Source organism: Ranitomeya variabilis, chromosome 5 (genome assembly GCF_051348905.1).
Source record: "Ranitomeya variabilis isolate aRanVar5 chromosome 5, aRanVar5.hap1, whole genome shotgun sequence".
In the NCBI taxonomy this organism is placed as follows: Eukaryota; Metazoa; Chordata; class Amphibia; order Anura; family Dendrobatidae; genus Ranitomeya; species Ranitomeya variabilis.
This window is the reverse complement of record NC_135236.1, coordinates 21,321,295-21,348,167: the sequence shown is the minus strand read 5'-3', so window position 1 is coordinate 21,348,167 and position 26,873 is coordinate 21,321,295. Positions and strand designations below refer to the sequence as shown.

The 26,873-nt window shown below is 46.2% G+C and overlaps 1 protein-coding gene across 3 annotated transcripts in view; it reads left to right on the top strand.

The window, feature by feature from the left end:
• Positions 1-26,873, top strand: part of LOC143773251 (NACHT, LRR and PYD domains-containing protein 1a-like) — a 183,434-nt gene that overhangs the window by 71,033 nt on the left and 85,528 nt on the right. For all 3 annotated transcript variants that reach the window (XM_077260742.1, XM_077260744.1, XM_077260743.1), the window contains exon 5: positions 22,412-22,644. In XM_077260742.1, the coding sequence (XP_077116857.1) occupies positions 22,412-22,644 (233 nt within the window). The remainder of the gene's footprint in view (positions 1-22,411; positions 22,645-26,873) is intronic.

The window sequence follows — 26,873 nt, the reverse complement described above, 5'->3', positions numbered from 1 at the left end:
CTCAAGATGTACAGTGCCCAGCCATGACTGAGTTTCTTTCAGCAAGAACTCGGACAGAACTTCCGCGGTGTGTCTGTTGTCGCCCAAACACTTAATTGCCAATACAGCCTGCTGACGCTTGCCACTAGCTGTCCCATAATGGCACACCTGGTGTGCAACAGTGGCAGCTGCGGATGGAGTGGATGTGCGACTGCGGGCTGTGGACGAGCTCTCGCTTCTGCAGGAGGACGAGGAAGAGGAGGAAGAGGGGGGGCGAACGCCTACAGCCCACTCTTTCCTTGACCGTGGGCTAGGCAGAACTGTCCCAATATTGCTGTCCCCTGTGGACCCTGCATCCACCACATTCACCCAGTGTGCCGTGATGGACACGTAACATCCCTGGCCATGCCTACTGGTCCATGCATCTGTTGTCAGGTGCACCTTTGTAGTCACAGACTGCCTGAGTGCATGGACGATGCGGTCTTTAACATGCTGTTGGAGGGCTGGGATGGCTTTTCTAGAAAAGAAGTGTCGACTGGGTAGCTCGTAGCGTGGTACAGCGTAGTCCATCAGTGCTTTGAAAGCTTCGCTTTCAACTAACCAGTAGGGCATCATCTCTAATGAGATTAGTCTAGCAATGTGGGTGTTCAAACCCTGTGTACGCGGATGCGAGGATGAGTACTTCCTTTTCCTAATGAGAGTCTCATGAAGGGTGACCTGGACTGGAGAGCTGCATATGGTGGAACTAGCGGGGGTGCCGGTGGACATGGGTGACTGAGAGAGGGTTGGAGATGGTATTCTTGCCGGTGCCCTACATGCAGTGTTTCCTACTACTAACCTGGTGATTCCCTGACTGCTTTGGCCTGGCGACGAAAGCTGCACAGATACTGCAGGTGGTGCGGGAAATGGTGGGCTTACAGGGAGGGAAGGGATGTAGCGTTGCTGACTAGCTTCATTGGCCGAGGGCGCTGCAACCTTTAGGGACGTTTGGTAGTTAGTCCAGGCTTGCAAATGCATGGTGGATAAATGTCTATGCATGCAACTTGTATTTAGACTTTTAAGATTCTGACCTCTGCTTAAGGTAGTTTAACATTTTTGACAGATGACTTTGCGCTGATCATTTGGATGTTGTTTAAAAAAATGCCATACTGCACTCTTTCAACTATTGGATACATTTTCAGGCATTGCAGACTGAGCTTCTTTAACCGGATGGCCACGCTGTACTCCAACTGGTTTTGGTTTTGCCAAGCGTTTTTGGCCAGATATGGGCCCGGCAGATGGAACCTGTTGTGATGTTGATGCCTGCTGTGGCTCCTCCTCCTCCGCTTCAGAACTACTGCCGCCTGCACCCTGTTCCCTCAACGGCTGCCAATCGGGGTCAACAACTGGGTCATCTATGACCTCCTCTTCTATGTCGTGTGCAACTTCGTCTGTGTCACCGTGTAAGCCGGTGGTATAGCGTTCGTGACGGGGCACCATAGTCTCCGCTGGTTTTGATTCTGCCTCAGTACACTGCGAGGGCAATGTTCTGGTCTGAGTCAAAGGAACAGCATAGTAATCTGTCTGTGGCTGTGCATCTGTGCACTCCATGTCCGATTCAACTTCGAATGGGCATGGACTGTTAACTGTTTCACTGTCTAACCCAGGAACGGTATGTGTAAAGAGCTCCATGGAGTAACCTGTTGTGTCGACTGACGCATCCTTCACTGTTGTTCTGGGTGAAGGACACAAGGAAGCGACTTGTTCCTGACCGGGAGCATCCACTGACGATGCACTGCTCTGACATTTGGCACTTTCCGAGGAGGAGGCGAAAGAGCTAGAGGCAGAGTCAGCAATGAAAGCCAATACTTGTTCCTCCTGCTCCGGCTTCAAAAGTGGTTTTCCTACTCCCAGAAAAGAGAGCGTTCGAGGCCTTGTGTAGCCAGACGACGAACCTGGCTCAACAACTCGAGACTTAGGTGCTGTACTGCTTTTACCACGACCACCTGATGCTCCACCACCACTACCATCATTACCAGCTGACAATGACCGCCCACGGCCACGACCTCTTCCACTAGACTTCCTCATTTTTTGCAAAACGTAACCAAAGTAACGGTATTTGTTACTGTAAAACAACTTATAAGGTGAACTCAAACTTCTGTAGGATTTATATATACCTTTATAGGTGCTTGACACTGAAATGAAAATCAGGCCCAATGTTACACACTAGGTTTTCTGTGCCCCAATAATTTGAGACAGATGGCACACACAGGACCGGCACTCAAGCAGAAATGCCAATCTTAATCTCCCACTATTTTGTATTTTACAGGGAGAATTTACCAAAAAAAAAAATGGCCCAGTATTACACAGTGGTTTTCAGTGGCACACAAGGAGAGACAGATGCCACACACAGCACTGGCACAGAGGCAGACTTGCCAATCTTTATCTCCCACTATTCATTTTTTTTTTTTACAGGGAGAATTTGCCCCCCCCCAAAATGGCCCAATATTACACACTGGTTTTCGGTGGCACACAAGGAGAGACAGATGCCACACACAGGACTGGCACAGAGGCAGACTTGCCATTCTTTATCTCCCACTATTAATTTTTTTTTTTACAGGGAGAATCTACCAAAAAAAAAAATGGCCCAGTATTACACACTGGTTTTCAGTGGCACACAAGGAGTGACAGATGCCACACACAGCACTGGCACAGAGGCAGACTTGCCAATCTTTATCTCCCACTATAATTTTTTTTTTTTACAGGGAGAATTTACCAAAAAAAAAAAATGTCCCAATATTACACACTGGTTTTCGGTGGCACACTAGGAGAGACATATGCCACACACAGGACTGGCACAGAGGCAGACTTGCCAATCTTTATCTCCCACTATTAATTATTTTTTTACAGGGAGAATTTAACAAAAAAAAAAAAATGGCCCAATATTACACACTGGTTTTCAGTGGCACACAAGGAGAGACAGATGCCACACACAGCACTGGCACAGAGGCAGACTTGCCAATCTTTATCTTCCACTATTTATTTTTATTTTTTTTCAGGGAGAATTAAAAAAAAACAAAAAAAAAACAATATTACACACTAGGTTTTCTGTGGCACACAATGAGAGACAGATGCCACACACAGCACTGGCACAGAGTCAGACTTGCCAATCTTTATCTCCCTGCAGTAATCTCAGAAAAGTATGGCAGGCAGCTATAAAAAGGACTGCTGCACACAAAAGTGTGGACAAACAAACAAGATAGCTGTGCAGAAAGGAAGGAACAACAGGATTTGTGCTTTGAAAAAAGCAGTTGGTTTGCACAGCGGCGTACACACACAGAAACGCAGCTATCAGGGAGCCTTCTAGGGCAGCCCAATGAGCTACAGCGCTGAGGAAAAAAAAATGTAGCTTCCACTGTCCTGCAAACAAAAGGTGGTGTTGGACAGTGGAAATCGCTACAGCACAAGCGGTTTGGGGGTGAATGTACCCTGCCTATCACTATCCCTGCTTCTGACGAAGCGGCAGCAACCTCTCCCTACGCTCAGGTCAGCAGCAGTAAGATGGCGGTCGGCGGGAACGCCCCTTTATAGCCCCTGTGACGCCGCAGAAAGCAAGCCAATCACTGCAATGCCCTTCTCTAAGATGGTGGGGACTGAGATCTATGTCATCACGCTGCCCACACTCTGCGTCCACCTTCATTGGCTGAGAAATGGCGAAATGGCGCTTTTAGCGTCATTGAAACGCGACTTTGGCGCAAAAGTCACGTACCTCATGGCCGACCCCACACAGGGATCGGGTCAGGTTTCATGAGACGCCGACTTTGCTAAAAGTCAGCGACTTATGAAAATGAACGATCCGTTTCGCTCAACCCTACTGATGGGATAATATGTCATATGCGATCGGCCGCGCTCTCGGGGGGAGCGCGGCTGATCGCGGCCGGGTGTCAGCTGACTATCACAGCTGACGTCCGGCACTATGTGTCAGAAGCGGTCACGGACCGACCCCGGCACATTAACCCCCGGCACACTGCGATCAAACATGATTGCAGTGTTCAGGCGGTATAGGAAGAATTGCGCAGGGAGGGGGCTCCCTGCGTGCTTCCCTGAGACCCCCAGAGCAACGCGATGTGATCACATTGTTCTGAGGGTCTCTTACCTCCTCCTCCCTGCAGCAGGCCCGGATCCAAAATGGCCACGGCATCCGGGTCCTGCAGGGTGGTGGCTTCACAGCGCCTGCTCAGAGCAGGCGCCGGGAAGCCTTGAGGAGCTGTGCACGTCAGATTGCCGATCTGACAGAGTGCTGTGCAAACTGTCAGATCAGCGATCTAACACTATAACATGATGCCCCTCCCCCCCCCCGGGGCAATGTTATAGTGTAAAAAAAAAATATTCACATGTGTAAAAGAAATAAAAAAAATCCCCCCAAAAATTCCCCAAGAATATATATATATTGTTCCTATAAATACATTTCTTTATCTAAATAAAAAAACAAAACAATAAAAGTACACATATTTAGTATCACCGCGTCCGTAACGCCCAACCTATAAAACTGTCCCACTAATTAACCCCTTCAGTGAACACCGTAAAAAAAAAAAAACCGAGGCAAAAAACAACGCTTTTATATCATACCGCCAACCAAAAAGTGGAATAACACACGATCAAAAAGACGGATATAATTAACCATGGTACCACTGAAAACGTCATCTTGTCCCGCAAAAAAGAGCTGCCATACAGCGTCATCAAAGAAAAAAGAAAAAAGTTACAGTCATCAGAAAAAAGCGATGCAAAAATAATTATTTTTTCTATAAAATAGTTTTTATCGTATAAAAGAGCCAAAACATAAAAATAGATATAAATGAGGTATCGCTGTAATCGTACTGACCCGAAGAATAAAAAAGCTTTATCCATTTTACCAAACGCGAAACGGTATAAGCGCCTCCCGAAAAGAATTTAATGAATAGCTGGTTTTTGGTCATTCAGCCACACAAAAATCAGACTAAAAAGCGATCAAAAAATGTCACGTGCCCGAAAATGGTACCAATAAAAACGTCAACTCATCCCACAAAATAAAAGACCTCACATGACTCTGCGGACCAAAATATGGAAAAAATTATAGCTCTCAATATGTGGTAACGCAAAAAATATTTTTTGCAATAAAAAGAGTCTTTCAGTGTGTGACGGCTGCCAATCATAAAAATCCGCTAAAAAATCCACTATAAAAGTAAATCAAACCCCCCTTCATCACCCCCTTAGTTAGCGAAAAATAAAAAAATAAAAAAAGTATTTATTTCCATTTTCCCATTAGGGTTAGAGTTAGGGCTAGGGTTTAGCTAGGGTTAGGATTAGGGTTAGGATTAGGGCTAGGGTTAGGGCTAGGGTTAGGGCTAGGGTTAGGGCTAGGGTTAAGGCTAGGGCTAGGGTTAGGGCTAGGGTTAGGATTAGGGCAAGGGTTAGGGCTAGGGTTAGGGCAAGGGTTAGGGTTAGGACTAGGGTTAGGGTTGGGGCTAGGCTTAAGGCTACAGTTAGGGTTGGGGCTAAAGTTAGGGTTGGGGCTAAAGTTAGGGTTAGGGTTTGGATTACATTTATGGTTGGGATTAGGGTTAGGGGTGTGTCAGGGTTAGGGGTGTGGTTAGGGTTTTTGTTGGTATTAGGGTTAGGGATGTATTTGGATTAGAAAACTTTATTAGTACATATAAAAAGTCAGTAAAATATTGTAGCCAATAGTGCTTAGTGAGCCAAAAATAGCAACAAAAGGCATCACCAACAGAAGGGCAAGATATTAACAAAAATAAATAAATAAACACATAGCAAGACCACAATGGGATGAATAGGATAAAAGGGATCGTACACAAAGGGTTAGTATAAAATAGTTACCAGAGATAAATATAAATAAGTATAAATATATACCCCAGTGTTAGGAACCAAAAAATCCTAAATATGTAAACAATGATGGAAATGGATTCTGGACCATGGGTAAGAATAAAGGTGCATAGTGTAAAGACTTAGGGGAAAAAAAAAAAAAAAAAAAAAAACACAAGCCAAGTCCTAGCTACCCAGGTACATAAAACCCAAATGTACAACTAAATCAATCAATGTGGTCAGCATAAATAAGTATGAAAGAATCTTACCAGCACATGTGTGGAGACGCCGCAACCCCTATGCGCATTTCGGCAGAGTGCCTTCCTCAGGGGGTATTATATGTACTAATAAAGTTTTCTATCATTGTTCTTGCACACGTGTCTTTTTGTATGTTTAAATATCTGCTTTCACGTTGAACCTGTTTCCCATTAGTACTAATTTAGATACCACTATAGCACCTTCTGATTAGTGTACTTGACTATAGTATTATAATCCGAGGTATCTTTTTGCTGGAAGTATCAATATGATGTGATGTATTTGGATTAGGCTTTAATTTTAATTGGGGGTTTACTGTTATGGTCCGGTGGTAGGACCTCAAAACTGACCTGACACATATGACCAGAACATAGGACAAGTTCTGGGGATGTGGAAACTATACTGACCGCAATCCTGATCCTATCCACACACACTAAAGGTAGTCGTGGAGCGTTACCTGAAAACCTAGATGCCTCGTCACAGCCTGAGAAACTGGCTACCCCTAGAGAGAAAGCAAAGACCTCACTTGCCTCAGAGAAATAACCCCAAAGTTATAGATAGCCCCCACAAATAATAACGGTGAGTTAAGGGGAAAAGACAAACGTAGAAATGAAACAGGTTAAGCAAATGAGGCCCGCTAATACTAGATAGACAGAAAATAGCAAGGAGTCTGTGCGGTCAGTACAAAACTATCAAAAATAAACCACGCAGAGAATGCAAGAACCCCCACACCGACTCACGATGTGAGGGACGCATTCTGCACCCCAGAACTAACCAGCAAGCAAAAAATCACATAAAAGCAAGCTGGACTGAACTCATTATATACTGAGAAACGTTTTCAAGGAAATAATGAGCAAACAAACTTAGCTTTTCCAGCAGGAGACTGGTCACAAGGAATATTCAGGAGAACTCAGAAACAGGACTGAATACACTGACAGCAGGCAACAAATGAAGGTCCCGGTGAATTAAATAGGAAAGGCCTAGCAGGAAGTGAAGCTGCTGAGCCCAGCCATATCGCTAAAGGCCACCAGAGGGAGCCCAAGAACAAACTCACACAGTACCACTCATGACCACAGGAGGGAGCCCGAGAACGGAATTCACAACAGTACCGCCCCTTGAGGAGGGGTCACCGAACCCTCACCAGGGCTCCCAGGCCGATCAGGACGAGCCGAATGAAAGTCACGAACCAAATCGGCCACATGGACATCGGAGGCAACAACCCAGGAATTATCCTCCTGACCATAGCCCTTCCATTTCACTAAGTACTGAAGCTTCCGTCTCGAAATGCGAGAATCCAAGATCTTCTCCACCACGTACTCCAACTCCCCCTCGACCAAGACCGGAGCAGGAGGATCAACAGAAGGGACCACAGGCACCACATATCTCCGCAACAATGACCTATGGAACACATTATGAATGGCAAACGATGTTGGAAGGTCCAAGCGAAATGATACAGGGTTGAGGATTTCCAAAATCTTATAAGGACCGATGAAACGAGGCTTGAACTTAGGAGAGGAAACCTTCATCGGGACATAACGAGAAGACAACCATACCAAATCCCCCACACGAAGTCGGGGACCCACACAACGACGGCGGTTAGAAAAGCGCTGAGCCTTCTCCTGGGACAACGTCAAATTGTCCACCACATGGTTCCAAATCTGCTGCAACCTATCCACCACAGAATCCACCCCAGGACAGTCAGAGGGCTCAACCTGACCCGAGGAAAAACGAGGGTGAAAACCAGAATTGCAAAAGAAAGGTGAAACCAAAGTAGCAGAACTAGCCCGATTATTGAGGGCGAACGCAGCCAATGGCAAAAAGGTCACCCAATCATCCTGATCAGCGGAAACAAAACATCTCAAATAAGTTTCCAAGGTCTGATTAGTTCGTTCGGTTTGGCCATTCGTCTGAGGATGGAAGGCCGACGAAAAAGACAATTCAATGCCCATCTTAGCACAAAAGGACCGCCAAAATCTGGACACAAACTGGGATCCTCTGTCAGACACAATGTTCTCCGGAATACCATGTAAACGAACCACATTCTGAAAAAACAGTGGCACCAAATCAGAGGAGGAAGGCAGCTTAGGCAAGGGTACCAAATGGACCATTTTAGAAAAACGATCACAAACCACCCAGATGACAGACATCCTCTGAGAGACAGGAAGATCCGAAATAAAATCCATGGAAATATGCGTCCAAGGCCTCTTTGGGACAGGCAAAGGCAAAAGCAAACCACTGGCACGAGAACAGCAAGGCTTGGCCCGAGCACAAATCCCGCAGGACTGCACAAAGGAACGCACATCCAGCGACAATGAAGGCCACCAAAAGGACCTCGTCACCAAATCCCTGGTACCAAAAATTCCAAGATGACCCGCCAACACCGAAGAATGAACCTCGGAAATATCTCTACTGGTCCATCTGTCCGGGACAAACAGTCTCTCCGGTGGACAACGGTCAGGTCTATTGGCCTGGAACTCCTGCAACGCCCGTCGCAGATCAGGAGAGATGGCAGACAAAATCACCCCCTCTTTGAGGACACCAGTTGGTTCAGAAACTTCCGGGGAGTCAGGTACAAAACTCCTAGAAAGGGCATCAGCCTTCACATTTTTCGAACCTGGAAGATATGAAACCACGAAATTGAAAGGAGAAAAAAACAACGACCATCGAGCCTGTCTCGGATTCAACCGCTTGGCAGACTCGAGATAAGTCAAATTCTTGTGATCTGTCAAGACCACCACACGATGCTTGGCTCCCTCAAGCCAATGTCTCCACTCCTCAAATGCCCATTTCATTGCCAACAACTCCCGATTACCAACATCATAATTCCGCTCGGTAGGCGAAAACTTTCTTGAAAAGAAAGCACATGGTCTCATCACAGAGCCATCAGAGCTTTTCTGCGACAAGACAGCCCCTGCTCCAATCTCCGAAGCATCAACCTCAACCTGAAAGGGAAGAGAAACATCAGGCTGGCGTAAGACAGGAGCCGAAGAAAACCGACGTTTCAGCTCCTGAAAGGCCTCCACGGCTGCAGGAGACCAATTCGTAACATCAGAACCCTTCTTGGTCAAATCCGTCAAAGGCTTAACCACACTAGAAAAATTAGTGATGAAGCGACGGTAAAAATTAGCAAACCCCAAGAACTTCTGAAGACTCTTCACAGATGTAGGTTGAGTCCAGTCATGAATAGCCTGGACCTTGACTGGATCCATCTCAGTAGTAGAAGGAGAAAAAATAAAGCCCAAAAAGGAAACCTTCTGGACTCCGAAGAGACACTTAAAGCCCTTCACAAGCAAGGCATTGGCACGCAGGACCTGAAATACCATCCTGACCTGCTTCACGTGAGAGTCCCAATCATCAGAAAAGACCAAACTATCATCCAGGTACACAATCATAAATCTATCCAGATACTCTCGGAAGATGTCGTGCATGAAAGACTGAAACACAGAGGGGGCATTAGAAAGACCAAAAGGCATCACCAAGTACTCAAAATGGCCTTCGGGCGTATTAAATGCTGTTTTCCATTCATCGCCCTGCTTTATGCGCACAAGATTATACGCACCTCGAAGATCTATCTTGGTGAACCAACTGGCCCCCTTAATCCGGGCAAACAGATCAGACAACAATGGCAAGGGGTACTGAAATATGACCGTGATGTTATTTAGAAGGCGATAATCTATACAGGGTCTCCGAGAACCATCCTTCTTGGCCACAAAAAAGAACCCCACACCCAAAGGGGACGAGGACGGGCGAATATGCCCCTTCTCCAAGGACTCCTTTATGTAACTCCAAATAGCGGCATGTTCTGGTACAGACAAATTAAAAAGTCGTCCCTTAGGGAACTTACTACCAGGAATCAGATTTATGGCACAATCACAATCCCTATGAGGAGGTATGACACTGGATTTGGGCTCATCAAATACATCCTGGTAGTCCGACAAATTCAGGGACTTCAGAAGGAGTAGAAGAAGCAAATGACACCAAAGGAGCATCGCCATGAATTCCCTGGCAACCCCAACTTGACACAGACATTGCTTTCCAATCCAGGACTGGATTATGAGCCTGCAGCCATGGCAGACCCAACACGACAACATCATGCAAATTATGTAGCACAAGAAAACGAATCACCTCCTGATGTGCAGGAGCCATGCACATGGTCATTGGGTCCAGTACTGAGGTTTATTCTTGGCCAATGGTGTAGCATCAATTCCCCTTAGAGGAATAGGAAATTGTAAAGGCTCCAAGATAAAACCACAGCGCCTGGCAAATGACAAATCCATCAAATTCAGGGCGGCACCTGAATCCACAAAAGCTATAACTGAGTAGGATGACAGCGAGCAAATCAAAGTAACAGACAAAATGAATTTAGGTTGTACAGTACCAATGGTGCCAGACTTGGTGAACCTTTTTGTGCGCTTAGAGCATGCTGAGATAACATGAGCAGAATCACCACAGCAAAAGCACAACCCATTCTGACGTCTGTGATTTTGCCGTTCAACTCTGGTCAGAATCCTGTCGCCTTGCATAGGCTCAAGTTTCTGCTCAGAACATTCCGCCAGATGATACACAGGTTTGCGTTCCCGCAAACGCCGATCAATCTGAATGGCCAAAGACATTGACTCATTCTGACCCGCAGGCATGGGGAACCCCACCATAACATCTTTAAGGGCTTCAGACAGACCCTTTCTGAAAATCGCCGCCAGGGCGCACTCATTCCATTGAGTGAGCACAGACCACTTCCTAAACTTTTGACAGTAAACCTCTGCTTCATCTTGACCCTGAGAGAGAGCCAGCAAAACCTTCTCTGCTTGGTCTACCAGATTTGGTTCCTCATAAAGCACTCCAAGCGCCAGAAAAAACGCATCCACATTTAGCAATGCAGGATCTCCTGGCACCAGAGAGAATGCCCAATCTTGAGGGGTCGCCACGCAACAAAGAGATAATAATTTTAACTTGCTGAACAGAATCACCAGAGGAGCGAGGTCTCAGAGAAAGGAATAACTTACAATTATTCTTAAAGTTCAAAAACCTAGATCTGTCTCCGGAGAACAGTTCAGGAATAGGTATCTTAGGCTCTGACATAGGACTGCAAACTACATAATCCTGAATGCCCTGCACACTTGCAGTGAGATGATCCACACTAGAAGACAGACTCTGAATGTCCATATCCGCAGCTGAGTTCAGAAACACCCAAAGATTAAGGGGAGGAAAGAGGCTAAACCCAGGGCAGAGGAAAAAAAAATGACTTCAGGATTTCTCTTCTCCCTCTTCTGCTGCATTAACACTTTCTGGCCTGCTGTACTGTTATGGTCCGGTGGTAGGACCTCAAAACTGACCTGACACATATGACCAGAACATAGGACAAGTTCTGGGGATGTGGAAACTATACTGACCGCAATCCTGATCCTATCCACACACACTAAAGGTAGCCGTGGAGCGTTACCTGAAAACCTAGACGCCTCGTCACAGCCTGAGAAACTGGCTACCCCTAGAGAGAAAGCAAAGACCTCACTTGCCTCAGAGAAATAACCCCAAAGTTATAGATAGCCCCCACAAATAATAACGGTGAGTTAAGGGGAAAAGACAAACGTAGAAATGAAACAGGTTAAGCAAATGAGGCCCGCTAATACTAGATAGACAGAAAATAGCAAGGAGTCTGTGCGGTCAGTACAAAACTATCAAAAATAAACCACGCAGAGAATGCAAGAACCCCCACACCGACTCACGATGTGAGGGATGCACTCTGCACCCCAGAACTAACCAGCAAGCAAAAAATCACATAAAAGCAAGCTGGACTGAACTCATTATATACTGAGAAACGTTTTCAAGGAAATAATGAGCAAACAAACTTAGCTTTTCCAGCAGGAGACTGGTCACAAGGAATATTCAGGAGAACTCAGAAACAGGACTGAATACACCGACAGCAGGCAACAAATGAAGGTCCCGGTGAATTAAATAGGAAAGGCCTAGCAGGAAGTGAAGCTGCTGAGCCCAGCCATATCGCTAAAGGCCACCAGAGGGAGCCCAAGAACAAACTCACACAGTACCACTCATGACCACAGGAGGGAGCCCGAGAACGGAATTCACAACAGTTTACACTGTTTAGGCACATCAGGGGCTCTCCAAATGCGACATGACATCTGATCTGAATTCCAGCCAATTCTGTGTTGAAAAAGTAAAACAGTGCTCCTTCCCTTCCGAGCTCTCCCGTGCGCCCAAACAGGGGTTTACCCCAACATATGGGGTATCAGCGTACTTAGGACAAATTGAACAAAAACTTTTGGGGTCCAATTTCTCCTGGGAAAATACAAAACTAGGGGCTAAAAAATATTTTTTGTTGAAAAAAAAGATTTTTTATTTTCACGGCTCTGCGTTATAAACTGTAGTGAAACACTTGGGGGTTCAAAGTTCTCACAACACATCTATATAAGTTCCTTGGGGGGTCTAGTTTCCAATACGGGGTCACTTGTGGGGGGTTTCTGTTGTGAATTCCGTTCTCGGGCTCCCTCCTGTGGTCATGAGTGGTACTGTGTGAGTTTGTTCTTGGGCTCCCTCTGGTGGCCTTTAGCGATATGGCTGGTCTGTGGCTGGGCTCAGCTGCTTCATTTCCTGCTATGCTGTTCCTATTTAACTCACCTGGACCTTCACTTGTTGCCTGCTGTCGTTGTACTCAGTCCTGATTCTGATCTCTCCTGGACCTCCCTTGTGACCTGTCTCCTGCTGGAGAAGCTAAGTCTTGCTTGTTCATTTTGCTCATTATTTCCTTGAAAACGTTTCTCAGTATATGATGAGTTCAGTCCAGCTTGCTTTAATGTAATTTTTCGCTTGCTGGTTAGTTCTGGGGTGCAGAGTGCGCCCCTCACATCGTGAGTCGGTGTGGGGGTTCTTGTATTCTCTGCGTGGTTAGTTTTTGTACTGACCGCATAGATTCCTAGCTATCTTCTGTCTATCTAGTGTAAGCGGGCCTCATTTGCTAAACCTGTTTCATTTCTACGTTTGTATTTTCCCCTTAACTCACCGTTATTATTTGTGGGGGGCTGTCTAAAACTTTGGGGTTATTTCTCTGAGGCAAGTGAGGTCTTTGCTTTCTCTCTAGGGGTAGCCAGTTTCTCAGGCTGTGATGAGGCGTCTAGGTTTTTAGGTAACGATCCACGGCTGCCTTTAGTGTGTGGATAGGATCAGGATTGCGGTCAGTATAGCTTCCACATCCCCAGAACTTGTCCTTATACTCTGGTTTATATGTCAGGTCAGTTTTGTGATCCTACCACCGGATCATAACAGGTTTCTACTGTTTAGGTACATTAGGGGCTCTGCAAACGCAATGTGACCTCTGCAGACCAATCGATCTAAGTCTGCATTCCAAATGACGCTCCTTCCCTTCAGAGCTTTGCCATGCGCTCAAATGGTGGTTCCCCCCCACATATGGGGCATCAGCTTACTCAGGATAAATTGGACAACAACTTTTGTGGTCCAATTTCTTCTCTTACCCTTGGGAAAATAAAAAATTTGGGGCAAAATAATCATTTTTGTGAAAAAATATGATTTTTTATATTTACGGCTCTGCATTATAAACTTCTGTGAATCACTTAATGGGTCAAAGTGCTCACCACACATCTAGATAAGTTCCTTAGGGGGTCTACGTTCCAAAATGGTGCCACTTGTGGGGGATTTCAATGTTTAGGCACATCAGTGGCTCTCCAAACGTAACATGGCGTCCCATCTCAATTCCTGTCAATTTTGCATTGAAAAGTCAAACGGCGCTCCTTCCCTTCTGAGCTCTCCCATGCACCCAAACAGTGGTTTACCCCCACATATGGGGTATCAGCGTACTCAGGACAAATTCTTCAACAACTTTTGGGGTCCAATTTCTTCTCTTTCCCTTGGGAAAATAAAAATTGGGGCGAAAAGATCATTTTTGTGAAAAAATATGATTTTTTATTTTTATGGCTCTGCATTATAAACTTCTGTCAATCATTTAATGGGTCAAAGTGCTCACCAAACATCTAGATAAATTCCTTAGAGGGTCTACTTTCCAAAATGGTGTCACTTGTGGGGGGTTTCAATGTTTAGGCACATCAGTGGCTCTCCAAACGCAACATGGCGTCCCATCTCAATTCCTGTCAATTTTGCATTGAAAAGTCAAATGGCGCTCCTTTGCTTCCGATCTCTACCATGCGCCCAAACAGTGGTTTACCCCCACATATGGGGTATCGGCGTACTCAGGACAAATTGTTCAATGACTTTTGAGGTCCATTTTCTCCTGTTACCCTTGGTAAAATAAAACAAATTGGAGCTGAATTAAATTTTTTGTGAATAAAAGTTAAATGTTCATTTATATTTAAACATTCCAAAAATTCCTGTGAAACACCTGAAGGGTTAATAAACTTCTTGACTGTGGTTTTGAGCACCTTGAGGGGTGCAGCTTTTAGAATTGTTTCACACTTGGTTATTTTCTATCATATAGACCCCTCAAAATTACTTCAAATGAGATGTGGTCCCTAAAAAAAATGGTGTTGTAAAAATGAGAAATTGCTGGTCAACTTTTAACCCTTATAACTCCCTAAAAAAAAAATTTGGGTTCCAAAATTGTTCTGATGTAAAGTAGACATGTGAGAAATGTTACTTATTAAGTATTTTGTGTGACATATATCTGTGATTTAATTGCATAAAAATTCAAAGTTGGAAAATTGCTAAATTTTCAAAATTTTCGCCAAATTTCCGTTTTAGTCACAAATAAATGCAGGTAATATAATTTTTTTTTTACCACTATCATGAAGTTCAATATGACACAAGAAAACAATGTCAGAATCACCGGGATCCGTTGAAGCGTTCCAGAGTTATAACCTCATAAAGGGACAGTGGTCAGAATTGTAAAAATTGGCCCGGTCAATAACGTGCAAACCACCCTTGGGGGTAAAGGGGTTAATCTGGAAGAGGACTGGAAAATTCCTGTGAGATCCAGGCCTTGCTCATTTTCAGAAAAGTAAGCCGGTCAATGTTATCGGAGGATAGTCGCATGCGACGGTCTGTTAGTACACCACCTGCGGCACTAAAGACGATTTCCAATAATACACTAGCAGCAGGGCAAGACAGCACCTCCAATGCATATTGCTAAGCTCTGGCCATGTATCCAGCTTAGAGACCTAAAACTTGAAGGGGGAAGAGCCGTGTGGGAGAACACTGAGAGGGCAAGACATGTAGTCTGTCACCATCTGACGGAAACGTTGCCTCCTGCTGTCTGTAGCCGTCTGTGATGGTGTAGACATTTGCGGCGGGAACACAAAACTTTGCCACATTTGGGCCATACGGGTCTTGTCTTGCGCTGAGGCGCTGCTTCTACTCCCTCTTTGTGCAGAGCTTCCTCCACTGCCTTGACTCACTGAGCTGCTTTGTAAAGCACTACCAGCAATGCTCTCGGGTGGAATGGAGAGCATGATGGAATTCACCAGTGTGTCTTGGTACTCCCGCATTTTACACTCCCGGTTCAACGGTGTTATGAGGCTTTGTAAGTTGTCCCAGTAGCGAGGATCAAGGAGGGTGTACACCCAATAATCAGCCGTGATGCGAATGTGGGCGATGTGGCGGTCGTTTCTCAGGCACTGCAGCATGAAATCAACCATGTGCTGCAGACTGCCAACTGGCCAATAAACGCTGTCCCCTGCTTGATGTGTCAACTCTGCCTGCTCTGCATCACCCCACCCTCACTCTATATACTGACTACTAGAGCATTCTGTTCCTGTCCTCTGGACAGATGTCTTCCTCCACCATTGACTCCTCCTCATCCTCCTCACAAAGTGTCCCCTGCCTAGGCCTTTGTGAGGAACCCCGTTACGCAGACTGTCCAGAAGCAGATGGTATTTGTGACTCCTCATCCTCCACCTCTTCCACAACCTCCTCCCTTAGCACTTGCAGTGTTTTTTCAAGCAGGTAGATAAGGGGGATAGTCATGCTGACTAGTGCATCATCTGCACTCGCCATCCACGTGGAATGATTGAAGGCACACAAAACATGGCAGATGTCCTTCATAGAGGCCCACTCAGTGGTGATAAAGTGTGAACGGCGCGCAGTGCGACTTGTTTGCGCCTGATGCAGCTGGTACTCCATTACTGCTGCCTGCTGCTCACACAACCTCTCTAACATATGTAACGTTGAATTCCACCTAATGGTTAGGTCACATATGATGCTATGTTCTGGAAGGCGGAATCAGCGCTGCAGAGCTGCAATGCGTGATCTTGCCATGCTGGAACGCCACAAGTGAGCGCACTCTTGGCGGACCTTGTGCAGCAGTGCATCAAGATCCGAATAGTCCCTCAAAAAACTCTGCACGACCAAGTTGAGCACATGGGCCAGACATGGGATGTGAATGAGGTTGCCTAGGCCCAGAGCTGCCACCAGATTTCAGCCATTGTCACACACTACCATGCCAGGCTGGAGCTTCGCTGGCACAAACCACACGTCGCTCTCCTGCTTTATGGCATTCCAGAGCTCTTGCGCTGTGTGATTTCAATTCTGCCTGTTGACGTTTGGCCATGACTGTGCTCATATCGGTCGTAACAAGTAAGCGTTCACGGGTCCATGTGGAGGTAGACTGTGATGGCTCCTGCAGCGATGATTCAGAGGAACTGGAGTATGAGGAGGAATCAGTGTGTACAGACTGGATTCCTGCAATCCTTGGAGTTGGCAGAACATGTACAGCGCCACTCTCAAGATCTGTACCCGGCTCCACAACATTTACCCAATGGGCAGTGAGGGAAAGGTATCGTCCCTGTCCATGGTTACTGGTCCACGCATCGGTGGTCAGGTGGACCTTGCTACTGATGGCGTTTAGTAGCGCGTGTTAAATTTTTCCCTCCACATGCTTTTGCAGGGCAGGGACGGCTTGCCTGCTGAAATAAAAGCAGCTGGGCACGTTGTATTGTGGGACTGCCAATGCCATGAAGTTACGGAAGGTGTCAGTCTCCATCAGCCTGAATTAGAGCATTTCAAGGGACAGTATGCCAGCATTCAGAGCCTGTGCTCAGGGGTGGTTTGCCGAGTATGGGCGCCTATTCTCCCATGCCTGTGCTACCGATGGCTGTAGACTTGCCTGGGAGTGAGAGGATGACAAGGAACGTGGTGCTGTGGGTGGAATGACACTGTGTCTCTGTACAACAGTGCCAGAGGTTCTTCCATGGCGATCCTGTGAGGAAGCCGAACCAGCTGTGTGTGAGCTGGAGGAAGAGGCTACAACATGAGCAGAAGAGGTAGTAGGTGGCGCTGTAGGTTGGCATAGGTCTTCAGTGTGTCTTTGTAACTCCACCACGTGCTTGGTCCGCACATATTTCCACATATTTGTGGTATTGAGGTTGCTGACACTTTTCCCTCTTTTCACTTTCGGATTACACAGCTTTCATTTGACAAAGCAAATGTCATCTGCAACTGTGTAAAAAAAGGACCAGGTACTGCAAGTCTTGGGAGCGCCAGTTTGGGGTTTTGGAAGAGGCATGCTCCTAATGGGTGTTGAAGTGGAGGCGACAGGCAACTGAGTCTGCCCCCTCCCTCTCCCTCCTTTTTTGGCTGTTTGGGGAATCTCTTCCTCAGAGCTGCTCCCACCACCTTCCTGTACCTCACACCATGATGGGTCAAGGACCTCATCATCGACACTACCCTCTTCAAATGATTGCTTCTCCTGGGTAGTCTCGACAGCACAGTACGCACCAGAAAGTGGCACCTGAGTCTCATCATCAGATCATCAGATGCACACTAAAGGTACCTTCACACGAAACGACATTATAACGATATCGCTAGCAATACGTGACGTTGCAGCGTCCTCGCTAGCGATATCGTTTCGTTTGACACGCAGCAGCGATCAGGATCCTGCTGTGATGTCGCTGGTCGCTGAATAAAGTCCAGAACTTTATTTGGTCGTCCGATCGCTGTGTATCGTTGTGTTTGAAAGCAAAAGCAACGATACCAGCGATATTTTACACTGGTAACCAGGGTAAACATCGGGTTACTAAGCGCAGGGCCGCGCTTAGTTACCCGATGTTTACCCTGGTTACTAGCGTAAAATGTAAAAAAAACAAACAGCACATACTCACATTGCGTCCCCTGCAGTCTGCTTCCTCCTCTGACTCAGCGCCGCAAAGTGAAAGTGAAAGCAGCACAGCGGTGACGTCACCGCTCTGCTCTCACTGTACGGCGCTCAGTCAGTCAGGAAGTGGACGCAGGGGGACGTGAATGTAAGTATGTGCTGTTTGTTTTTTTTAGATTTTACGCTGGTAACCAGGGTAAACATCGGGTTACTAAGCGCGGCCCTGCGCTTAGTTACCCGATGTTTACCCTGGTTACCAGGGGACCTCGGCATAGTTGATCGCTGGAGAGCGGTCTGTGTGACAGCTCTCCAGCGACCAAACAGCGACGCTGCAGCGATCGACATCGTTGTCGCTATCGCTGCAGCGTCGCTTCGTGTGAAGGTACCTTAAGGTGTGCTGACCATAGGCACTGGCCCACCGGCCTATTCAGATTCAGAGAGACAAAGCTGTTGCGAATCATTGCATACTACCTCTTCAAATTCTCGAATGCTGCTTGGCTGGCTCCCTCTTTCCAAGCCAACAGATTCAGGGAACAGAAGTAGAGATGGCTCCTGTCCAGGGCTCTCTGACTGCCTGGGCAATTTGGCAGGTGGTGAAGAGACAGATGGGTGCTCTTCAGTGCTCTGGACCTGAGAGGATCTGGAACTAATTGAAGTTGATGCGTTAGCTGCCATCCATCCGACAACGGCTTCAATTTGTTTGTCCCACAGCAGTGGGGTACGGCGAGCTCCTAAAAGCTGCGCATAAAGGACTATTCCCTGGTAAAACTGGGGGATGCTGAGTCACTGGTTCCCGCAGCAGATACAGAATCCCCACGTCCTCTCCCTGCAGAAACTCCATGACCACGACCACGTGCCTTACTCCCTGCCTTCTTCATCTTGGTGGACTGATAAAGATAGGCAGAAAAGTACTAAGGGCTTTAGTGTACTTATTCCTGAACAGCTGCTAACAGGTATAAGAAACACTAATTTTTTAAAGTGAGGACTAGACTTTAATATGAGCTAATGTGGCCTACACAACTGTAAAGTGGAGTGTTTGGTGAACTTTATTTACTTTTTTTTTCACAAAAAGACACTGGATGTGCCTAAAGATGTAAAACTGATAGTATCACAAACTTTTTGTAGCTATTACAATGCAGGAAGGTAACCTACAATGCAATAGATGAGGCTCCAAAAAATAGGCTAATACTAATCTGGCTGGGACTGCAGAGCACAAACCAGCAGAAAGGCTCCTGTATCTACTCCTACTCGTTACGGAGCCGCGCCTGCACCTCATTGTGGCGGCATCCTAAGAAAGGACAAGAAGCGAAGGATATTGTGGAGAAGTGAGAAACGAGATCACAGCACTAAGGAGATAATACCGGGAGGAGTCGTGCCCTAAGATCGTGGCAACATCCTTCTGAGGCGCGTAGCCGGTGGCCGGAACACCGAGGGAGTACTGGCTCTACGCACTACTCTGAATCATGGCAGGGCAGTTAACTTTAGGTTGGCTGTCTCACCTAATCACCTAGGCAGACAACGGAGGCAATTGTGGGAGAGGGGTGCCTCTAGGGTCCCTATAAAATAACTCCAGGCCTACCCCATCATACGGGTGCGTCCTAGCCATACCAACTGGGGGAAAGAGAGAGAACATCAGAAACAGATACAAGAGTTGTGAGGACTATCCCGTGGTGCTCAGCAGGGAGGTACTACAACACACAGGCACAAGTAGGAAGGCTACTGATTTCCACCTGCAAAGGGAACTCTGGATGTGCCTTCGGACCGGCCGGTCTCAGCCAGCCTTGTTAGCAGTGCTCTGGATTGCGGATGCTGAAGCCTTCAGTAAAGAGGTAAAGAGGCTGCAACCCTGTGTCCTCGTTATTCATTGCATCTTGCACCACCCACCATCACCTTTAACTGGACGCCCCTTAGCAGGGCCACGGACCAGGTCTAGCCACCATGACATCCCCAGGACCGAGACAGAGAGACCCGGTAGCGGGTACCCCATTGCTCTGCGTTTGGGAGCCGCTCAACATACACTTAGTGTATTCAAAGTATAGGTGAAGCCCTCCTTTTTAATATGACAATTTTTTTTTCCACGTTTCTTCCAAGGAGGATTGTGGTGCATGCAAATTACGGCCAGGCCTTGCATTCACTTCATGGACAAAATTTATGGTAATAAAAAAAATAATAGTAATGTTAACTTTTGTTTCATGTGGTCACCCAGTACATGGTTTCAAAGGGTTATTGGAGTGCATGTAACATTGGTGCAGGTCAGGCCTTGCATTCAGTGCATAAGCAAACAGTATGGGAGACACACTCTCTTCTAATGGGAACAATTTTGACATGAGGCCCTCAAGTTCATCTGCAGAAACGGTTATTAGGGTGCATGTCACTTGATAGCAGGGCAGGCCTTGCATTCAATGCAACAGTTTTTCAGGAGGCCCTCCTGTACGTCTTTTGAAAAGGGTATTGGAGTATGTCATAAATTTTGGCAGCCCAGCCACTCACTGCATAGGCAATAACAGTATAGGAGACCCACTGTTTAATGGCCCTTTAAGAAGATTAATGCCGTCTGATGCCCCTCGAAAAATAGGCTCTGTGACTTTAAGAGTCCCTCCTTCATAAGTGAGGCAAGATGGGCTCCTTATATGTCACACACCACATGGCCAGCTAGGGATGTTCAATGTTACAAGGACATTTCCCAGTGAATGCATTTGTATTGGTTGAAAGCAATGTTGAAGTTGAAAAACGCATAAAAAATGCTGCTTCTGAACTAAGCCCAAGTGGTGGAGGAACATTTTTGGCTGGGGTTAGTTATTTTTATTTATATAATTCATTACTATGGAAAGGATGTACCTTAACATATTTAACAGCAAAATCCATTTTGGTTTCGTTTTTGTATGTTTTTGGTGCACCTGTAAAAATGGCGTGAAACTCTGACAACATTGCTTACAGCTGTGACCTAGGAGTCAGGAATGCTTCCAGGGGCGATCCACATGATGTTCCTCTGTCATTTGAGCAGTGTTTCCATCATTTTCAGACATTTTTTGACCTTAAAAGGACCCCCGGGGGGATCGCGGTAAAAATGCTCAGATTTCCCATAGACTTACATTGGGCTCAGTGCTTGGGCCGAGTACCCGGGTATTCCAATTTGCTCGACCCAAGCAACGAGCACCCGAGCATTTTAGTGCTCGCCCATCACTAGTAAAGACCTCTCTTTTCATTCTGATATACTTCTTTTTTTTGTTTTTCTTTGCATGGGAGTTAATGGAAGAAAAGAGTCTATAGACAGTACAGTTTTTTGAAAGCGCTAGAGTACAATTCTTTTTGTGGAGACCAGAAGAAGGAGCAATTACATTGCTTGCTTCTCTTTAAAGCAAGTAAGGGTTTTATTGAAAAAAAAAATACATTATATTCATCTCGAACCTCACCTGTCATGGCCCAACAACTCCCTGCCTGGTTCTCTCCTGGGTTTTCTCCTACCAACTTGTCTTCTGTCTTCAGTCTTCTTCAGTCTTTGTTGCTTCAGCACTGACCTCAAATGACCAAATGATGTTAAGTGAAGCCTACTGAGTACTGGAGGTACCGAAGAGGGAAGAATATTAAAGACAGAATAGAAGATTGGAGCAAAAAAAAGAATGGAAGCAAGCCAGTCAGCAGACAACCTTTTGCACAACAAAACTACAAGACTTATACTAAAGAGGTTGCCCACTACCTAGACAATTTCTCTTTAAATAAAGTACTCCTTTCTAATAATATAAAAATATTCTATATTCACCTTCAGCACTGGTGACATTCCAGAGTTGTCGGCACCAGATCTCCCCGGGGCTCGAGTTACATGATTATAGCACGTAAACCCTACAGCCAGTCAGTGACGGCTATTAGGCTCTCTCCGCCTCCATTTGCTTGAGCTTAATTACAAAGTGTGAACTTTAAACACCAGAAGAAGTGAGAGTGCAGCAGACATTAGTAGTCACTGATTAGCTGCAGGGCTTACGTATCATAATAATCATAATCATATCATGACGTAGCATAATAATGTCATTCAAACTCTGGGAGACCAGGTGATGACCTCACTGGATGGAAACCAGTATGGATTGGGATGATATGGTGCTTTTATTTTACAAGTGGCACTACTCTATTTAAGGAAGTAGCTTCACCAGCAAAACCCACTAAATCCTGAACCTGCAACTCAGCTGAAGAAGTTAGAGGAAGCAGTTCTTAAAGTACAAAAAAAATCCTAAACCTAATTACTAACAGCTTTTGAACCGTTGTTCTGCTTTTCAGTCTGTCAATGAACTATCCTGGACTGTTCCGCTGTTCTGAGTCTGGAATTCAGTTCCGTGTGAAACAACCGGTGACTCTGGAATATGAGGTGGATTCCTGGAGCAACTACACAGAGATCCTGCAGAATCTGCTTACGAGATATGAGATCATTGGTCCTCTCTACAACATAAAATCCAATGTCGAAGCTAATGTTGTTTCTGAAGTCTTCCTCCCGCATTGCTTATGTCTAGGAGGTAATAAATAACTTTACATTGCAAAACTTTTAGACTTTACATATGATAATTATTAAGTATTGTCATTAATTCAGATGTATGATGGAGCCCAGGAGGGGCAGACATACCGCATGTGCAGCTGCACCAGGGCCCGGAGTTGGAGGGGGGACCCTGCAGGGCAGCTAACACTGATGGCAATCTAGCCTGTTTATGCAGCCCCGAGGAGCCCCTGAAAAGATTGCCCTTTGGTGCCACGGGCAGCGATCCCTGCTGCTCCGCTGCTTACAGCAGTATATGGCAGCGGAGCATAGCTGCAGGGATCCGTCTCGCGAGTCCTGCCCCCACTTCCTATATGACACAGCAGAGTAGCTGGATGATGTCATCATTCTGCTCACAGCTGTTTCAGAGAGAAAGCTGCTCGCGATGAAGATGCTGTGGCTTGCGGGTGCAGGGAATGTGCGGGTGTGGAGAGGTGAGTGGTGTGTGTAGGTGGTGGAAAGGGCAATGATGTGGGTGATGGAGAGCAAAGTGATGGGAGTGGTGGGGGAGAAAGCAATGATGGAGGTGGTGGAGAGGGCAATGATGGGAGTGGTGGGGAGAAGGCAATGATGGAGGTGGTGGAAAGGGCAATGATGGGGCTGGTGGGTGACAAGGCAATGATGGAGGTGCTGATGAGTACAATGATGGGAGTGGAGGAGGAGAACAATGATGGAGGTGGTGGAGAGGGCAATGATGGAGGTGATGGAGACCTCAATGATGGATGTGGTGGAGAAGGCAATGATGGAGGTGATGGAGAGGATAATGACTAGGGTGGTGGAGAAGGCATTGGTGGAGAGGACAATGATGGGATGAGGGGGAGGAGGACAATGAAGGATGTGGGGGATTGGGATGGGAGGGGGACTTATAATGGACTTACAGACAGGGGGAGGCAGAGGAAGACGTTAGATATGGATGTAAATAAATTGGGTGCTGGAAGAGGGTGCTAAACCACTGATAATGTCCTCCCCTATCTCACAATTCATTGTGACACTATCAGGGACTTAAAATTTATTGGGGAGAGGAGGTGATAAGGTGCATCGGACCCTTTATAATGAACTGAAAGGTGGGAGAAGACGCTGTCAGGGACTTAAAATTTATTGGGAAGAGGAGGTGATAAGGTGCATCGTACCCTTTGTAATGACCTGAAAGGGGGGAGAAGACGCTGTCAGGGACTTATAATGAATTGGGAGATGGCGGAGGCTCTGTACCTATTAGCGTCTTCTCCCACCCCCAAAATCATTATGATGCTATCAAGGGCTTATAATGAATGATGGGGACACAGGATAGGGACTAAGGCTATGTGCACACGTTCAGGATTTACAGGAGAAAAATCTGCTGCACAATCCTAATGTGTTGGCAGGAAGAAAGTTGTGTAAAATACATTTTTTACCACATTTTTGCCATGCTTTTGTTACATATTTTTCTCCATTAGTACAGGTGAAATACGCTGCAAGAACTGACATTATGCAGATTTTAATCTGCTGCAAATCTGCAAGGAAAAAATAGGCAGCTTGTGCATGAGACTTCAGGGATCTCATTCACTTTTCCTGCACTGTAAAACCTTGCGTATATCCCATGTGCACATAGCCGAACAGTTAATTGGGGAGAATCACAGACTGAATAATTTATAATACTGGGAGTGAGAGATTATAGTTAATGGGGGCACAGTGCTAATTATCACTTTATATTTTTAATGGTGTGTGGCTAATGGTATATTATTGGTGGGGTACATATCTGTATTCGTGGAGAGTCACATGCATTTATGCAATGTATGTGACCTTGTTAGTTTCAGGGCTGCAAAGATCATTGTGACAAGATGAGTTGTGGCTGGGAGATGTCAACATGAAGGTCTGACCAGATGGAGAACAAACAGGAGGAAGCGGCTCTAATCAGACGAGACGTCAGTGGTAAGTGCCTGGATATAGATATTATTCTGTGTCTGCGCTGTGTGACGTTGGGTGACAATGTTTTTTTGTAAAATTCCTTATTCTACCTTCTCACATTTGTGTGAAATGTCCGTGAGCTTCCAGGTATTTTTTCATCGAATGGCACAAGGACTAAAGTTTTATAGGTCCATTCACACATGCAGGAAAATCACGGATCTGAGAATGAGATCCCTGAGGGTCAGAGAATGTTCTGTTCTGATCCGATTTTGAGGATCAGCATAGGACATCTCAATGCATCTGTAAAAGCGGGCTCTCCCACCCACCCCTCTTTGTTTAGGTACTGCCCACCATGGCAGTTTCTTGGTGCTTCCTGTGTGTCTTCAGGTATATATGCCTATGGACTTTTTTCTTCAGCTCAATGGCTCATTCCTATTGATATCCTTAGCCTTTCCTCCTGTCAGCATTGAAAAGCACTCACTTTATATGGACATTTCTGGCTTTTTTTTTCTTTACTCCTGCCAGCAGTGGTGAGTAGAGTTGAGCAACTTTTACTTTTTTAGGATCGAGATGGGTTTAGCGAAACCCGACTTTGTCAAAAGTCGGGTCGGGTGAAATCAGCCGATTATTGCGAAAAGTCGGGGATCCGACTGAAACACGAAACCCAATGCAAGTCAATGGGGAATCAAAGTCGGCAGTGAGTGGAGGACAGGAAAACATCTACAGTGCCTATTTTAATGCCAAAAACACCCATTCTTGTTACTTAAGCTTTTCAATCTTAATTTGCCTTATAATAATAGTTAGGCATTGAAAATTGGGGGTCATTTGGCTAAAGATGTGGGGGGGTAGGGCTGGCTCAAGTTTTCCGTGGGCCCAGGAAACACGGATGACGTCACGGCGGTGGAGCAGGGAGAGGTAAGCATTTCAACTTTGCAAGTGCTGTGATCCTGAGCAAGCAGGGGGGCACACTCGTTCGCATTGGCACTGGCACAGGCCCCTCAAAGTACGGTGGTGTGTTGGATGGCGGGGGTGCCTCCCACCGGCAGAGACACTTTTGCGTACTATGAGGGGCCCTGTGCCAGTGACGTCGCCAACGAGTATGCCCCCCCACCTGATGAAGTACCCTGCACTTTCATCTGCACCTTCCTCGTTGTCCCCGTGTAAGGTGGTATATAGGGTTGAGCAAAACGGATCGGTCATTTTCATAAGTCGCCCACTTTTGGCAAAGTCGGCGTCTCATGAAACCCGACCCGATCCCTGTGTGGGGTCGGCCATGCGGTAAGAGATCTTGGCGCCAAAGTCGCGTTTTGAATGACGCTTTCCCCGCCATTTTTTCAGCCAATTAATTGTGGGCAGCGTGCTGACATAGGTTCCGGCCTGGTTTCTGCGGCGTCATAGAGCCATATTACCGTTTGGGCTGCAGTGATTTCCAGAGTCAAACACAACATATGCTTTGCATGGAGGGGAGAGAGAGAGAGAGAGAGAGAGATAATTTTTTCCCCATTGACATGCATTGGGTTTCGTGTTCCGGCCGATCCCCGACTTTTCGCAGTAATCGGCCGATTTCACCCGACTCGACTTTTCAGATAGTCGGGTTTCGTGAAACACCACTCGACCCTAAAACAGGCAAGGTCGCTCAACCCTAGTGGTATAGTATGCGGGAAGGGGAACCTGACTTTCAGCAGGGTCAGATTCTGGCTGTGTAGAGTGCAAGGGGAATGTAGTGGTCTGGGTCAATGTACCAGCAGACTCATCTAGCAGTGGCTGGGCAATGGGCAGGATGAGAAGGAAACACAGTTAGTAGGCCCAAATAATAAAGTAGGCTAAATGCAGTTCAAATGTGGTAACAGGACTAAACAGGCGGCATTGCTTTGTTCAGTGGAAGACAACTGTAATGAGTGGCAGGCACAGTTAGTAGGGCCAAATAATAAAGTGGGCCAAATGCAGTTCAAAATTGGTAACAGGAGTAAACAGGCGGCACTGCTTTGTTCAGTGGAGGAGAACAGCAAGCAGCGGCAGACACCGTTAGTAGGCCCAACCAAACAAGTAGGCCAAATGCAGTTTCATATTTAAAATATAGGCCGAAAGCCTGACGATTGAAGCACAGGAGAAAAGCACAGAAGAACACCAAGGAGCGGCAGACACCATTAGTAGGCCCAACCAAACTAGTAGGCCAAAGGCAGTTTCATATTCAAAATATAGGTCGAAAGCCTGAAGATTGAAGCTCAGCTTTGTTCAGGGGAGGAAAAAAGAAAGGAGCGGCAGACACCGTTAGTAGGGCCCAACCAAACTAGTAGGCCAAATACAGTTTCATATTGTAAATATAGG